General features: G+C 38.6%; 1 protein-coding gene across 2 annotated transcripts in view; it reads right to left on the bottom strand.

Moving 5' to 3' along the window:
- The window catches only part of triob (trio Rho guanine nucleotide exchange factor b), a 144,582-nt gene that overhangs the window by 21,874 nt on the left and 105,174 nt on the right, over positions 1-17,534 (bottom strand). The window contains exons 26-37 of one of the 2 annotated variants that reach the window (XM_088929119.1): positions 17,341-17,450; positions 16,878-16,947; positions 16,467-16,556; positions 15,674-15,766; positions 14,747-14,858; positions 14,221-14,411; positions 14,017-14,118; positions 12,420-12,449; positions 12,182-12,321; positions 11,767-11,866; positions 9,241-9,484; positions 228-520 (exon numbers count right to left, since the gene is read on the bottom strand). In XM_088929119.1, coding sequence (XP_088785245.1) covers positions 228-520; positions 9,241-9,484; positions 11,767-11,866; positions 12,182-12,321; positions 12,420-12,449; positions 14,017-14,118; positions 14,221-14,411; positions 14,747-14,858; positions 15,674-15,766; positions 16,467-16,556; positions 16,878-16,947; positions 17,341-17,450 — 1,575 coding nt within the window. The remainder of the gene's footprint in view (positions 1-227; positions 521-9,240; positions 9,485-11,766; positions 11,867-12,181; positions 12,322-12,419; positions 12,450-14,016; positions 14,119-14,220; positions 14,412-14,746; positions 14,859-15,673; positions 15,767-16,466; positions 16,557-16,877; positions 16,948-17,340; positions 17,451-17,534) is intronic. The other variant, XM_088929120.1, reaches the window with a different exon arrangement.

The raw sequence follows: 17,534 nt of genomic DNA, 5'->3' as shown, positions 1-17,534 counted from the left end.
GAAATGAACGAATCTCCAAGAACGACCACGAACGGTTCTAGATAAAAAGTAACTGTTCTCTTGAAAACGGACATAAATCTATGGGGAAAAGGGGATTGTGGTTAAGCCAGAAAATAATTTTTATTTCTGCTAGTTTTACTGGGAGTCATATCGGACATCCCCATGAATCCTGCTCTGAGTTTCACACTCGCTCCGGCCGGTGTGAAGGGAAGGACTTCGGCACCGACCTCCTCCACGGTCTCGTCTTGCGGAGTCGCGGCGCTGTCGTCCGAGTCCTTCTGGGAGCCGGCATCGGTGCTCTTCCGCACGTCCCGGCTCTTCTTGTGCTTGTGGGCGAGTTTCTTCACGTGGCCATCGGCCTTGCCACTGCTGAGCCGGCGCACGGGGCTGGTGAGCCACTTCCGCAGGGTGTTGCCGGGCCGCTTGGGGCCCGGGGAGCTCTGGGAGACGATCCCATGGGGCTGCAGCGAGCCGCCGGAGGCAGGGGGGCTGGCATCGTTGCTGGACACTGACAGCGAATCTGGAGAAACAAGATGGACGCCGCGCATGAAATGAAGACGCCCCCTTGACGACTGGCCAACATGCACACCACCAAGCCCCCCCATAGAGATTGTTTTCTCTAATTATAATACACATGAATATTTTGAGGCAAACGCACAAATCTGTGCAACATTTGAAAGTAAATCATTTTAAAGAAGTGTCTTTCATTTTAAAGAAGCCTTTTTTCCCCTGACTAGAGGTTTTAATGTTCAGCTTGATTTAAAATTGGTTTTAAACCAAGAGTTTTCTAAAATCTTTTAAGAAGAAAAAATCAGTTTAAAAACAGGGCACGCAGGACCCAAAACACTGGCTACGAGGTAATGAATTATGGAAAAGCTTTCAGAAAATACTCTCCGCAACCAGGCCGCTATTGATCTACTTTTAGGCCCACGCTCTCTGCTCCTTGCTCTTTGATCTATCGGTGGGATGGGGGACGAGGCCTGGCCGGTCGCTGGACGGAGGAATGCGCGCAGGGGAACCAGCTGTGGGCTGTCAGAGGTCAGACTGACTCCACGCTGACAGCTCCCTTAGGAATCTCCTCAAGTTTCCCATGTCAATGCAGGTCAACCTGCCTCCACCACACACGCCAGGAGCTGCTCACGCAGGACCCTGAGGCACTCGAAGGAAGTGGTGAAGGTAGTTAATTAAGAATATCTTCCATCTCAGAAATACCAGTGCTTTCCCTCACCTTCTATTCTCCCATTCCTCTGAATCTCTTTGAAGGTAGTATATCATGTATTTACATATGCATTTACAGAATTGTTCCTTTCAATTACACTTACAATAACGTTTTTTAAATTTGCTATCAAATTTGGAATTAATCTAATTTTTAGTTGCCTACAGAGAATATCCCTAGATTACTCCATAGTAATAGTAAATCAGCACTGCCATCTGTACATCTGCTCTATTTTACACATTCTTGTTCTTCTAACATCACATTTAACTTCAGTATTAATCAAAGAATTAAATCTTTCCATCCCACAAATCAAAGTATTTTTTTTTTTTAATGATTTGAAGTGTAGTTCATCAGAGACTCACAGAAGACCATAAGTGGCTGGATTATGGATTGGAAGAAGTTTAGTCTAATGGGATTATGGATTAGAGGAGAGAGAAGCTTTCACTGATCAGAGTTCACTGATTGGAGAGGAAAGAAAAGCAAGCACCCACCTAACAGGGTAGAGAAAAGTGTTCTGTCAGGAACACTAGCTCTGGCTGTAAATACATTTGCACGAGTATTTGTTACCAAAAAAGAAAACCACTGTACTTTATTTTTAAATTACTTGTTAACTAAATTTAAAAGACCAACAGCTTCAGAAAAAGAACAACTGTCTTCTTCGGAGCTACAGAACCTCTTTTAGCCCCAAAAACTCCATATTTAGAGCAATGTGTGGCCAAGAATTCTGTTGTTTCAGTGTTTGTGTAGCTTCTACTACAAAAGTACTGAATTGAAAGATCCACTGTTTTTGCAGCTGGTGCCCCTTCTCTAATCAAAACCACAACCCATTTTAAACCACTGTTCCATGAACCAAACTACATCAAGTCAGATGATCTCAGTCTCCTGCTCCCCTAATGAGTCTGTCCCATGATGAAGTCACAGTTCACACAGAGTCCACTGTACAACTGGGACAATTCAAGACGGTAGCTTTGCAATGTGTATAGACCCTGCTGTTATCACAGCTTGAAGAGCAGGGAAAGAGAGGTGTTAGATGTGGAAAGGAATAAAGATTAAAATTACAGTCACTGCTGTCAGATTGTCTGGTCTCTGGCATCTATGCTCTGGTGGATTTTTGCCATTGCCGACTTGTTTTGGCCAAGATTTGGATCTAGAGAAGATTTAATAAAGTATCCAGCTCTTATTTTATTCTAACATTACTCTTTTGCTGGTTAAGAAGAAAAAGTGTCATCTTTATTATGATAGTTTCTGGTTAATAAAAAACAAGACTATTAAAACGACAACTTAAGCCTGAAATATGTGCTGTAAGAATGTTTCTCCAGGAATGAGGCTAATGAGGCTAAGGGTGAGTGGAGGAAGTGGCAGAAGGGATTTTCATCCCACCTGTGGCTTGTCTGAAAACAGATCCAATCCCATCCACACAAACAAAAAGGTTTTGTGTAACGCTGTAGCAGTACCTTAAATCCAAAATACTTAATCCAGTTTTCTTCCAAAATGTTCAGATTTGGATAAACATCCTGAGTTTTGCATTGGCAGTTGCTGCCTTCATTTGTGCATCCGCAATAGAAGTCCCAAGCTTACCGAGGTGTAAAGAAAACACTTTATACAAGAATATCTTACACTGTGTAGGTGACTCCTTTATGATGGTTTCACATTAAATCTGTTATTTTTGCTTATACAAAAATACATTTATTATATTATGAATTACTTTGCAATTACACCGCTTAGATTCAAAGCACACAAAAAAGAAATTTGCATTTATCTTAAGGGAGAACGGTAATGTGGTCAGCTGGGGAGAAAGTCTGCCTCGTGTTCCTTCTTGGCGACTCACACTGCAGGCTGCCAAATGAGGAGGTGAGAAGCTGGAGAAATGCAGCTTGCCAAGAGATACTGCTCTCTGTTGAAAAAGCCCTGTAATTCGAGTGTTATTTAACAAGACAAGCTAGAACCAGTTAAAGCAAGGAGGCTGGGAAAAGATAAACACTGGCTGGTGTCCAATGCTGAAGGAACAGATCAACACGTTGGGATTGCTGTGCAAGTAAACCACCCTCCTGTCCAGTTAAAATCCCTCCATATGGGCCCAGAGCGAGGTGCAACTTTAGTTTTCTTGTCCCTGAAGTACTAACCTTACACTAAGCAGTGCTTCAGTGTCAGCTAACACAGGCCCTCTGTGAGTGGCATGACATCAGCTCCAACTATCCATTTCACAGCACAGACATTCCCAGCATTAAGAGAAAAGAGGTCATTACAATAATGGCTGACAGCTAAAGGTGCCTGAAAAATTCCACACAGATCAATTACAGTCTCATGTGTGATTAAATGCATTATTAATACTAAAACAGAACAGGTTACATTAGGCTACAGAAAAAAAATGAAATTTACTGACACACCAACAATACCACTTAGTGTTTGTTGTAAAAGTGGGATTTTAGATTTACTTAATAAGAGCCAGTGAATGTATATTTTTTATTATCATGAATAACAATTTGCCTTATTTGCAGCAGAAATGTGATTAATGCAGCTGGCTGACTTCCAACCACAAGAAAGGGCAGACAAGAAATCACGACCCAGTGGACGCATTCAAGGCATGACTGACCAGCTGCAAAGAGCATATCGCAGCACACATTAAGTACAGCAGGGACTGTTAACCTCCCAAAGTGGGGTCCAAAGACATCTGGAGATAATTCCATATTAGACAGGAACATGCTGAGAAATACTTTAACCCCATTTTATCTTTAGTTGTCTTGAATTTCTGAAAACCGACAACATGGTCACAGAAGCTAAGGAAAGTATTACTTATTCTCAAAATGTAAAGGGAATTTTGTATTAAGAAAAAAAAGTAAAACGTTTTTTTCCCTGTGCATATATATCATCTATATTTCTGAAGATGCCTTTTTACACAAAACAGCTCAATTTTTCAGCAACTTACAGACATCTGAAATGCCTGCTCCCTAATTGCTGAGCTAATTGAATTAGATGTGTTCAATCTGTGTGTTCCAGTAAGTTTCAGTGGGATGAGATTTTTTTTAAAAGAAATGAGAAGTGCTGTTTCTACTTACAGCAAATGAGCTGGAATGTCTACCAAAGTTTGCTTTTGCGCATGTACTCTTATAATTAAATTAAAAACTTTTAAGTTAGCAAGAGACAAACACAATGACAAATGTATGTTTTAGCATCACAATGGAATGTAACTGTTTGCTCTTATCTCCTATTATATACTCTATAAAGGTTTACAGTTGGATCAAACAGCAAATGAACAAGTCCTCCATACAAATATAATTTTTTTTACAAACAATTAGACAACTGTTCAATTTCCTACTGAAACATTCTGATTACCATATATACCATAATAATTATAAATATTCTAATCTCTGTGCTTATAAATTGTATTTTTGATTCTGTATCAATACTTTGATAACACTCAAGTCAACAGAAAAAATATAACAACTGCACAAAATAAGTATGCTTGCAGTTAGTAAAGGACAGTCAAAACCAATTCCTGTTTTAAGGTGTTACAGTAAGTTAAAATTTATGGATGTTGGTAAGTTAAAATGAATGGATGAGAAGAAAAAATGTATAGCTTTGATGAGGCTAATGCAGAGCTCCTTGAAATTGATTTTTTAATAAAATTGAGCTGTTGCCCTTATTTTAATTATTTCAAGTCAGCAGAGCATTGAAGATACCTTAGATAGCTGAACGGGACATTAAGGATGCTTTTAGTGCACTTGGTACAGAAGAATAATGGGCATTTCACTGGACACTCATTTAAACTGAGTCACAACCAAAGAATGTAGGGAATTTTCTTTGTATTCTAGAAGAAATCAATGTGTATTATCTATTCAGTATTGTTCAATACTTTGAATGAGAAATATTTTCTTAAACTACATCTGCTGGTCTGCAAGCGTAGTAAGAAACGACAGGAATTGCAGAGAGTAGGCTTTCTTGAAAAGACTATGTGAAACAAATTTGTTTGTGTGGGAGTGGTGGGTTAATCAAATCTTCAGTACATTAACCTGGGAGTATGACGTTTGAAATAACGTGAATAATAATGTGAAAGAGTTGATTAATTTGATTCTTTTATCAAATTAAAATTACAAACTCCTAATAGGTACATAGGTAAAATTTTCAGATAGTTTTAAGCACACATGCTTTTATCATTGTTATAAAAAGCACAAACAAAAGATTGTCTCATCCATTGAAGTTACTATGTAGCTTCAACCAACTGGTTTTCTGAGCTTCCCTACTGGTTCCCAATACTTTGCTGAACAAAGTTAATTCAAAATATTAAAAATACATAGGAAACTTAAAAATGCAATGAGATCCAAGCAAACAAAACTGGAAGAATATTTTATCAGCCTATAATTCAAAGACCAAAAGCAGGAATACAATTATTGACAACAATTATATCATGCATTATTATCCCCACACATACCAAGATCAAGAATCCAGAACTTGCAGTTTGTGTGTCTGGTAGATGAATTCATATGGTAGGCAGAGTTTAGATCAAGTGTCCGCTGTATTCCATGAGCCATGAGCAGTGTTCAGACTTTAGAGCATTTTGAGCACACCCCTTCAAGCTTACTTAAATCTAATGCCTCAAAAAAGAACACAATGTCCCAGTAAAGTCAAGCACATCCAATAAGGAGTAAATTGAAAAATGTTTACAGAGAACACCAGAGGCAGACTCTGGCAGAGCACTTCTTAACTCCTGTTGTAAGTCTGCTAACTCTGAACCAGGGATGCTCCCCTCACTTAGTTTCTGTGAGCACTGCTGTAGGGTCCTGCCTCCCACTAGCAGCATTTTGGAAACAGGAATAGCACGTTACCGTAATGCATGCAGTAGAAGTACCGCTCATTTTGGATGGAACATTTATGGAAACTATGCATTCAAAGACTTACATTTACATTACCAACATGGTAAAAAGTGTTTAAAGTTCCTTTGGTTCCTCCTCTATTATTAAAGGTAGGCTGCTCCCTCATAAAGCACTAAAAGTTTTCATCACATCATGATTTCCCTTCCTCAGGCGGGTTAGGTAGCAGACAAAAGGAGAGGCTCACTTCTGAAGTGCGATTGAATTTTCCGATAATTCTGTTCTGATGTGCCATATTCCCAGGGGAAACACTGTCCAAAACCAGTTCTTACAGTGTACAATGTAAACAGAGCAGTACACAAACAAGTAAATACAAGCATTCCAAGAGAAACTTCAAACAAAATTACATTTTAAAGAGACCTGTTAGTGTCACATTTTTATAAATAATTAATAGTGTATGCTGCATAGAGCTCCTTTTCAATATGGGAAATCCAATGTAATGATTTTAGACAGATTTAAGACTGCCAGTGGTCACTATTGTAAAAACTCTCTGCCATCTATCTCTGGGCAAGTGGACCAAGTTACAAAAGACCCACTTTTTGTGATCTGAGTCACATCAGCCAGCAGCCATATCACCCTGCAACTCACAACTGGCAACCCACTGAAGCTAAGCAGGTGTGAGCCTGGTCAGTACCTGGATGGGAGACCTCCAAGGAAAAACTAAGGTTGCTGCTGGAAGAGGTGTTAGTGGGGCACTCATCCTGCGGTCCATATGGGTCCTAATGCCCCAGTATAGTGATGGGGACACTATGCTGTAAACAGGCACCGTCCTTCGGATGAGACGTAAAACTGATTAAAAATCCCAGGGCGTTTCTCGAAAAGAGTAGGGGTGTAACCCCAGCGTCCTGGCCAAATTTCCCATTGGCCTTTACCAATCATGGCCTCCTAATAATCCCCATCTCTGAACTGGCTTCATCACTCTGCTCTCCTCCCCACTGAGAGCTGATGTGTGGTGAGTGTTCTGGCGCACTATGGCTGCCGTCACATCATCCAGGTGGATGCTGCACATTGGTGGTGGTGGAGGGGAGTCCCCATTACCTGTTAAGCGCTTTGAGTGGAGTGTCCAGAAAAAGCGCTATATAAGTGTAAGCAATTATTATTATCATCAGATTTCAGTCCGTAAACTCAGTCACATTCACAATTAAAAACTGTTCAGTCACGAAAAATCTAAGCGCAAACTAAGAAGCAAAACAGATGAGCACTAGCACAATAAGGGAACTCAGGAATACTTCCCTCTTGCACAGTGTGGTGGAAGATCTAGAATTCCAGAAGTTCAACAGCACTGAATAATCATTTCCTTTTGAGTAGTTTATACTTGAGGGGAAATGAAATGACTCCTGATGTCAAGTATGGAACAGCAGTCCTCCTAAGACATGAACTCAGCACAATGGGCTGCCCACAGTGCCAGTCAAACCACAATAAACGCAAGAGGCTTAGACATAATCCTTTGATGACTAAACCCGAAGAGTTCCTGTTTAAGAAGCAATTCTGAAGTCTTTACTCAGTGTTCCGGAAGAACTGGTTATAAACTTTTATTTAGTACTCACAGACTTTCTGTTAAAATGCCTTAGGAAAAAAATCTATAAACAGTATAAATTGCATTTTCTAATCTATATATTTCAACTAAACTACTAAAAATGATATGCTTGAAACAAAGAACAGAAACATGGCTAGGAATGCCCCTGTACATGAAGCACATGTTTTTTTTTATGCACTGAGTGCCAAACATCTGACATACCACAGCTGTATGTCAGAAAGCACATCTGTGTAAAAGCAAGTAACACTACCCAGGTTACCGTGGCTAGCCTCAGGACTACAAACTACAAACTACAGACCAATCGAAATAAGGATAGAGATACCTTTTCTGCTGCCAGAATTTTTGGAAATATACTTTAGAGTAGTTTCCTATATTTTGATCCTGCATTTACTTTAGCATGCAAAGCATTTTCTGCACAAAAAGGAATTATTTGCTTCAAATAGCATACAAATTTTGTGAATTAAACAACAATTCGGTCTGCCGTTTGCAACCTTCAGGCACCGATCAAAAACGAACATTCTTACATAGTAAAACAAGTTCGCCAGAGGTCTCCCACGAAGACAAAACACTGAACACAGGATTTGTAGGTCATTTGTTATTAATAATTTTTTGTTTAAATAACACCACCCTACAGTAACCTGTTCAGTCTGAAGTGCAGAAAATCACACAATAATAACAAAACAAAGTTCCACTCCCGACAGGATACTTCTAAAACACTAGATTACAAAATGCATCCTGAAATACTAGTTTCATTGTCTTGGTTTTGGTAGTAATTAAAATAATTGCTTCAGAAGAAATCAGTCATAAGAGCCGGAATGAGAAAGCAAACAATAATGCTGCTCTCCCAAGCAGACAAAGAAAGAGGGTCGTTGTTTATTTATATTGCCATGGAAACGAGCACATTACACATTCTCATGACTTTTCTGCTCTGTGGAAAAGGTACCTGGCAACAATATAAGCCTATTAAATATCAGAGCCCCTTATCTGGCATCAGTGGAAGGGAGCGCAGGGTCAGGGAATGTAACAAGACCGTTAAATTGAACATGTTAACTCAGAGATTCCAGTTTTCATTCAAGACCCTAAACTGAGTCAACTTAAGCCCTTGAAGAAAATCGTAACCTTATTCTGTTGGACCGCTGACCCAGAGTGAAATTTATCAGAGAACATAAATACGCCCAAAAGGCCATCTTTCTCCTGTATCCAGTTAAATAGGAAACAGCTGTGACTGCTCTTCCTCCTGCCTTCACAAAGATCTTCACTAAAACCTTCTACTGCATTCCTGTGCATTCCAAAAACCGGCTGAGACTAACTCGCTGGCTTAAATTAAACTGAAACGCACAATACAATTTAGGAATATGTCAGTCTTACTCTTTGGCAAAGGCGTTTATTAGAGCACACAGGAAACAAAAGCTGGAAGTATGTGGATCAAGACCAAACTGTTGCCATGATTAATTAGACAGAGAAGCAAATCCCTCAATTCGAATTGTGTTGTAGCAAGCCGTTTTCATGTCACACGAAGTTTTACTCGTCTTCAAAGACAAGGACAACGTGCTTTGCCAGCCTATACATCACTTGTGCACACCCAGGCGTTCTGACTATAAAACGGTCTGCGGCCCTACCTTTGTGATTGAAGATGCCCTCCATCTCCATGCTACTGCGTGAATGAGCAATGCAGAGCGTGCTGCAGGGCACCAGGCCTTCCGCGGCCGGCGAGCGGTCCGTGGTCCTCACCAGGCACCAGTCTGGCTTGTCATGGGGCCTCTCCAGGACCTCCACAGTCTGGCCCCGCCGGACAGTCAGCTCGTTGCCGTTACTCGCCACGAAGTCGTGGATCACCACCGTCAGCTCACAGCCACCAGACAGCTTGGGGGAAAGAAAAATAAAATAAAGTGGCCATTCCCTAATTCTGGTCATGAACAACATGTTGCCTGCAACATTTCTGAAGTGCTCTTCTTTGCAAATAACAGTCTTCAAGGAACCTGCTTGTTCTGCTTTATAACCTCACCATTTCCCTGTCTAGCAATAATTTGCTGCTGCTGTCGACCAGGTCTTTTACTGAAAGCATGACCCCTGTATGATGCATCTTTCTTAGCACAGCGGACAACAACAGGCTGCCAAGACTCCCATGTTGCAAAGGGTCTCCTGAGGTCAGATTTTTCATACAGTATTCCACTGGTTTAAAACAAATTTGTATTGATTTTTTCATGTACTACCATTTTTCATGTACTGCAGAAAGACTACATTAACACCACAAAGCAATATAAGGGCTAAATAAACTGAAAATGCTATTTTAAACTAAACAAAAAAAAAAGTCAAACATCTGGAGGCTTAAGGTCAGCTCTGTGCAAACAACCAGTTAAAAAAGAAAAACAACAGATGAAGCAGTTCCTACAACTGCTTTAGAGTCCTGACTCTAAAATTCTTAAATTATGGTCCTGGCTCAACCTTAGGCTAGGACGTTCTCTAAAATATTGCAGCAAAAGATGTGATAGTGAATTATCCCAGCTCCCTGCTGACAGACTTGTTTTAATCAGTTGAACATTGTGGAGCATAAAAGCAAATGACCCTTATGTCAGTCACACTCCTTGGATCGTGTCAGAAGAAACAGCTGGATACTAGACAGGCAGGTTGTCATGGCATTTTAATCTTGGTTACATTTTAATATTAGCATACCAAAATTGGTACACTTTTTACCCTTAATGTTTTTTGAGAGAAGCTAAGATTAACTACAGTTTATGGACACAAATATATTTGTTACAGAATGTTAGAAGTTTAACTGACATTTATCACTTAAGCACACATCAATTGTGGAAAAACTACTAAATAAAACTTTTAATCTACAGCTATTTGTTTGTGTTACTAAAATCTCAACTTCAGATGTTCAAATAACATTAAAATGATTATTCCAGATTTATATTTAAAACTTAGATTTAAATTATCTAGCATGTTAAATGCATCTGCATAATCTAATTTAACATAACATTAAGATAGCTCTTCTGCAGTAAGGTATATACTGTAGCATACACTTGCTGGTCTCCAAACATTACTAAGTTGCTTTTCATGAGAAAAATAAAATTCTCTCCAAGTTCCTGCCCGAACAGAAACAAAAAACACTAAGGAGAACAGAACTAAACATATAATTTCATCTGAATTTAATCAAAGGCACTGCTTTCAGAAGTGGTTCCTTCATTATTCTGTTTTGAGACATCAAAGCTACGGAAATACAAAGCCATTGTTTTGGCATTTATAAGTTGTAAATACCTAACACGGTCAAATACTCCATTTTAAAACAAGCAAAAAATAAGCATGATAAATTGGTTAAAAAAAGAACATTCAACATGAAGAATACATACCCACTGATACTGAGGCATCGCCAGAGAGCTCAGCAGTTGAGCTGCACAACCCAGACTTTTAGTTGTCATTCTGTTTGCTGGACTAGAATCCTTCATCTTCTGTGCAAACACTTATTTGTAAAGTGCCCCCAAAATGCCTCAAACTCAAATATTCCAACAGCAAGGGGGATAATGTGCCAAAGCTTTAATTATCTTACTCTAACTGCTTCAAAAGCTTTCACAAGGGAAATTCCCTTCACTTTTTTATATTTCTAGAATAATAAATGCCATCTTTCTGCACATGAGAGATAAGTCTTTTAATCTTTAACAAACAATTAATCCGTCATCAGCCTCTTCAGGCATGTATCCTCAAATACAGCACTAACCTAACAGTACTGGTCTTGAAGATGGTATCTGGAGAAGTGTAGCACTACTGCCACACAGTCTTTTACAGAGAATAGCAACTTGCACAGAGGGAGGAGTGAGGCTGCATATATTTAAAGGGGTACTAATCCTTCTTTAAGGATTTAGGCTTTCCTTTACATTTGTACAGATCTGACATATAAAAACTAAATATTAACTTCCAATTTGTTCTTTAATTGAGCTTTTCTCCGAAAATTGGGTTAAAAATAGTTATGCACATTCAGATGGAATCATACTGGCCTTCAGAGCTAATTATAACCTTCAGTGCATGTTGTTGAAAACTGGAACATAACAGGATTTATAGCCAAACACGAAGAAATACTGTTATGACAAGGATGCTCTATTGTATTCGGAATGGCGAAAACTGGAAGAAGGAAGCCCACTGCTCACCTTGTCGCTGTCCAGGGTGTTCTGAGATGTGCGGGATGCAATGGAGATTGTATCGGGCTGGCTACTGCCATCACCCTGACTGTCCAGATCTTCCCCCTCTCTGGAAACCGAATAATCACACCACATGAAATCAAATTCACCCCCTTAAAAGATTTTTTAAGTGAAACAAAAGCTAAGATCTCGACCCCATAACGTTGATTCCGTGGGTATTAACTTTGACCGTTCTGTGGATTGCTTAACTGGAAACAAGCTTCATAAGTTTTAATGGCATTTGTGTTTTAAGGATTCCTGAAGAACTGAAGTGCAATGTGTAAGAAAAACGTGAATGTGAAAAGAGTCGCCATCATATGAAGTATTAGTCTGTTTTAATGTGCCGTTTACGGGATACGTGCAGCTTTAAGCGAAAGGCAAATACCTTCTTCCCTTCTGCTTGGTGGTGGTGGCCTTGGGGATGTGGATGGGCTCCTTCAAAGCCCCTTTCAGGTGGATTGTCCTCTCCTGGATGACCTCCCTGATGTGTTTGATCCAATCCTGCTTATTCTCAATGCTGGACGCCTAACAAATTGTTGAGTGGAATTTAATGTTTAAGCCAAGTTTTGGTAAAAAAATCATCTTTTTCTAAATTAATCTAGAATTATAGTTATAATACTCACCATAGCTCCATGTTTGCATCCCTGACTTGGCTTAATTTAAAATATAGAATGGAAAATTTCACTATTTTTGATACATGTATAATTACATTTGTTTCATCATAACTGACAGACAGACTGCTTGCTTTAAGCCTAATGTTTTGATGCATTATAATTGATAGTTTTCATTTCCGTTTTGGAAAAAGCAAAACATTCCAAAATGTTCCAATAAACACCTCCCCTCCAATTTTTCCAAAAAAGTTTTAAAACATTCATAATATCAAAACTGAATGACAACTGGAAATGCATGACTTAAAGCTTTTAACAAACAGCCTGCTGGTGTTTGTGATACTTCACACACTGCCTACATATATATGCCCAATTTTGTTGAAACATTAAGCAACATCTTGATCAAAAAACAGCAGAACACTTTCACTATGACTATATATAATTATCCATAGTAAATGCAGTTACATAAGACTGTCAATAACAGCAGACTAGCTAGGGTTAGGAAGTACTGTTATCTGCTTAATTAAACCACCATATTGTGTACTGAGCAATTAACTCATCGTGAATATGACTAGGGCTTTAAGATATCAATTTTTAATTTTTAAACAAGTGTAATAACTGAACAGATGCACAAATCATAAGGCATCAAATATCTACGTCTTGTACTGATCCAGACATAAAACAAAAAGCTGTTGATGAATAGCAAATTAGTGTCATTTTAAATAATTAATGCAAGAATGTTATGAATGTCAGAAAAGTCACGTGTAACTTTTAAGTAGACAATTTAACCAAAATCGTTCACCAAAGTCCCAAGTTAAATTCTTTTCTTCGATGACACCACAACACTTTCAATAAAACTGCAGACTTGGGTGTATATTATTATTTTAAGCAAATTAAATGCTCAATGCATCAAATTAATTTTCTTCTATAAACCTTACCTTTACTTAAAATCAGGCAACATGCTTTTCCAGCAATTGACAAAGCAAATACCTCATAATGTATGTTCTGGCTTGATAAACTGGGTGAAATTGTGAAGTCAGTTTGACATTTTCTATTAGCATCAAAAGTTCTAACAACCTTTGTTAAAGGTGGAGGAATGACCAAATGCAGATGTTTATTTTGAATATCACCTATATTCTGCTTTGTTATTCTGACATCTAATTTTAAATATGGAGAAAACACATTTTACTATTGATGGTTAAAAAAAGTATGCCTGTAAATTTCCAGAGCTTTTTCTACAACCTAGAGATGAAACTAGATAATTATGTCTTAAAAAAACAGACTTTAGAAGCATAATTTTTTCATATCTAATACATTTATCAAGTGCATCACCAAGGGTTTAATTAAAGTCAATTCTGCTGGAACAGCATGTTAATCCATCACTTGCTGGCTAATTCAGAGATACAAACATTTTAACAACAATTTCTAATATAAACTGTTGAAACAACTGAAGAAGTGTCAAATGTAAAAACTTTTATAGCATATTATGGAAAGTGCAGCACAGAGCGTGCGACATATAGCTGAATTTGTAGAAAGCAAGACAATATATTATGAAAGAACAAAACATGCTTAAAGATTACGTTTTTTATGCTCTGTGACTCTGTACTGTTACCTTCAGGACAATCTTGTTGTCTGATGTGGGCGTCCGTCCCAACCACAGAGCAAATTTACAAGGATCTCCCTCTACGTGCTCCGTGACACCAAGCTCTGAAGTCTACAGACAGAAATTAACACATTCCACATTAAAAAAAAGGAAAGATTTACTTGAATATCAGTAATGCATTGCAATGAAAGCGCCGGAAAATTAAAAACTCACAAACAGCTTGCTTTTATAGATGTATTTACTCCTTCCGTTGGAATCTTTAACTTCTTTGCTGAAGACCAGGGACATTTCAAAGAGGAAGAGATGCCTTTCCCTGCCCTTGCGGATCAAAGTCTTTGGGTCCCACACTTGGAATGACTCCTGGAGAATGAGCTCGCCCTGAGATTCTATGTTCTCATCAAACCCTACAGGGAAGACAAGGACATTTCGGGAATAAGAGTTGGGTGTATGAGAACTGCTGTTCTCTCATTCCTCAGCGTCCCAGCCAAAGATTCAGAGATTCTCCAGTGTGAGAATAAATAAGCATATCTGGCACTTATCTCAGGGCCATCCATCAGCACAGATAAAAGAAGTTAAAAACTGGACTGAGAATTACAATCAGGATTCTACATGCAATTACCTCCCTGTGATAAAAAAATAAGGTATCAAAAACTCAGCAGATGTTCGCAACAACATTTCTATTAACACATGTTGAATTTGACCAGGTAATCCCGTGCAAGCAGGAAGAATGGGCACCTACCTTCCAGCATGCTGAGATGCATGGCATCATTGGCTCTCTTTGGCACACTAAGCATGACTTCTAATCCATCCTTAATCTCACCTTTACCTTCCTCACAACAGGTTAACAGTTCCTAGAAATTGAAAAAAAATCTGGTAACATTAGAATGTTAGGCAATCAAAAACACAGGACATTCTTGCAGTCTGACATCACAGGACTGACAATGTAGTGCAACCTGTTTGAACAAGTCAGAGGGATGAAACATATGAGCAGAAATGACAAAGCAGATGAATTAAAATAAGACGTCCAATGTGCATCTATTCTACAATCACAACTTAATTTTCTATATTTAATTAAACTAAACATGCCGCGGCCCATATGCCAAGTACAAAAGCAATGGATTAATAAAAGAGAATTAATAAGACAAACAGGATCTAACATTCCTTCTTGTTCCGGGTTCACAAGGATTTGTTCACCTGCTTTACAAGTTTCGGGAATCCAATATGTACGTGAATTAAACCCCATTCCTGATATTTGACAAATCGGTATTGGCAAGTAGCCTGAGTTTCAGATACTGGATGGTAAGACTTACACCTGTAACTCGGACTTGGAGTTCTGGAATTAACATTTTTAGTGGTAATTCCAGTAGTTAGTGTTTCCAATTCCAATCTCAACTACAATCATGGGGACAGGCACTGGTCAGGCCACCCTGCGGGGTCGTTGCTGATAGGGCCAGAAAGGCACAGATACAATCAAGTTTAAAATAAACTGTGCTAGTTTGTACCACCTAAAACTGACTTCAGTTCAGCTTTTACCACTTTTATTCAATGTGGATAATAGTCATATTTTTGTGTCACCAGCTTCCTTGAAATTATATTTTCCTCAGTTCTTATAGTTTCCACCACATTCTAGAGAAATACAGAAATGAAAAATATAAATCCCAAGCACCTTTAGAAGGAGCTGATACTTCGTTATTCTCTGCACAGGCTTGATAAGGTACGATGAGATTGAATTTGCCAGTCTGTGCCGCTGTTGGATTTCCTGTAACACAAACAGAAATTAAATTCTATAGTTAAACACGTCTACTGATCATCAACACCACAGTCTGATTCAGTAAAGAACACAGCAACAGCAAAAGGGACATGTTAAAAAAAAGCTGTATTTCACTATACCTGTATATGCTTTCTTTATACTAGTCAATTGACAGCAGTAGATTATGGCAACACAAATACCATGTTATATCCCAGATCATACATTAAAAAGAGTACGGATTAAATCATAACTTGCTAGCTTTAGTGTTATTCACATATTAAGAAAAAAGATAATGTAGAAGAATAAAGAAAAAACGACAAATGTCATGTTGAATCCACATCCAGAACTGAAAAAACCTGATAACATGGAAACTGAGTTATTAACCTTTCCAGTGACACACATTCCCAAGTTATTTAAAACTTATGGATGTTCACAATCTCCACCAATCCGCCATCAGAAAGCTGCTTATTCCTGTTAACAGTCATAGGAATTGGAAGCCCATCATGAGCACACAGGGCACAAGGTGGGTCTATACCCATTACAGAATGGCATCCATTACAGTACAAATGATAAAGATTAACAATTCAATTAACCTATACTTACACAACCTAAGCAAGTTTTGTGCATGTCACTGACAAACTGTTTAACAAGAGGTTGAACTTTGAACTCCTCTGTTATATTGAACAGTAAATGTCTGGTCAATACTCACATCAAAATAAGGCCCAGCATTGTCTAATATGAGTTGTGTTGAGTCTGGCTTGTTCTTGCAGTATGTCACATACATCTGAAATTTGTCAGCCTATGAAGAGAAAAGATTTGATTTCTTCAGAGAAATCAAGAAGGTTCCAAAACTCACAGGGAATTAAACACGGTAGGCGTTCTTATTAAATAACGTCAGACTCTCCAGACTTAAACGGATACATAAATGTCACACCAGTATTGTTAAATATAGAAAAAAATGTGAAGCAATTCCAAAAAGGAAACGTGCATTTTCTATTACAAAAATAAAAATATAAAGATTATGCAGTTAGGTTAACCTCCAACTGTCGCATCCTCATAGCCCTCCAGGACTGCACTCATCCACCTCTATCCCGAAAGTCCAGAGACCATGCTGACTTACCCAAGTCACAAAGCAATGCCCAACATCTTCTGGCAGTTGCTCGTATTTCTCCAGCTCTTTCAAGAAAATGCTGGAACCGAACAGAAAATATTGTAATTTTTTTTACAAACAGCAGGGCCAAAGCAAATCGCAGCATATGGTGAATAACCTGATAGACACAGGCTACAACACTACAATAATAGTGCCACTGAGCAAAAAGTATTTACAGTCTACCTACAGTATCTCATCTGACAACACCATTTGTACACCTAAAATACAGTTCTTTATCTTGTGTATTAAAAACTGTTTCAAACAGATGTGTGCCCATAATCTGTAATTCAGATGCACTTTGTCTATTCCTGACCCATTTTACACCAGAGCCCACACTCAGAATTAAGAGCCTCTGACCGAGGGAAACCAACTGTAATGGCAACAAATCAAAACGTACACATCTTTCTTTTAATACTTTTCTTTGTTCACTTACTTGTGGTGAAATTCATATAGATCCTGCATGTTTCCAAAGATGATGTGCTCTTTGTTAACAATGCCAGGAGGAATCTCCTCAACACCACTCGTCATCTCCCAGAGGTAGGTCTGGAACCAGGAGAAGCACAACAGATGAATGCACAAAGCCAGAGATGGGGAAAAACAGTAACTTCTTCTTGACAGTAGAAGGAT

This window comes from Atractosteus spatula, chromosome 12 (genome assembly GCF_055471065.1).
Source record: "Atractosteus spatula isolate fAtrSpa1 chromosome 12, fAtrSpa1.hap1, whole genome shotgun sequence".
Taxonomy (NCBI): Eukaryota; Metazoa; Chordata; class Actinopteri; order Semionotiformes; family Lepisosteidae; genus Atractosteus; species Atractosteus spatula.
Note: the sequence above shows the minus strand (reverse complement) of the source record. Positions and strands in the feature narration are given on the sequence as shown.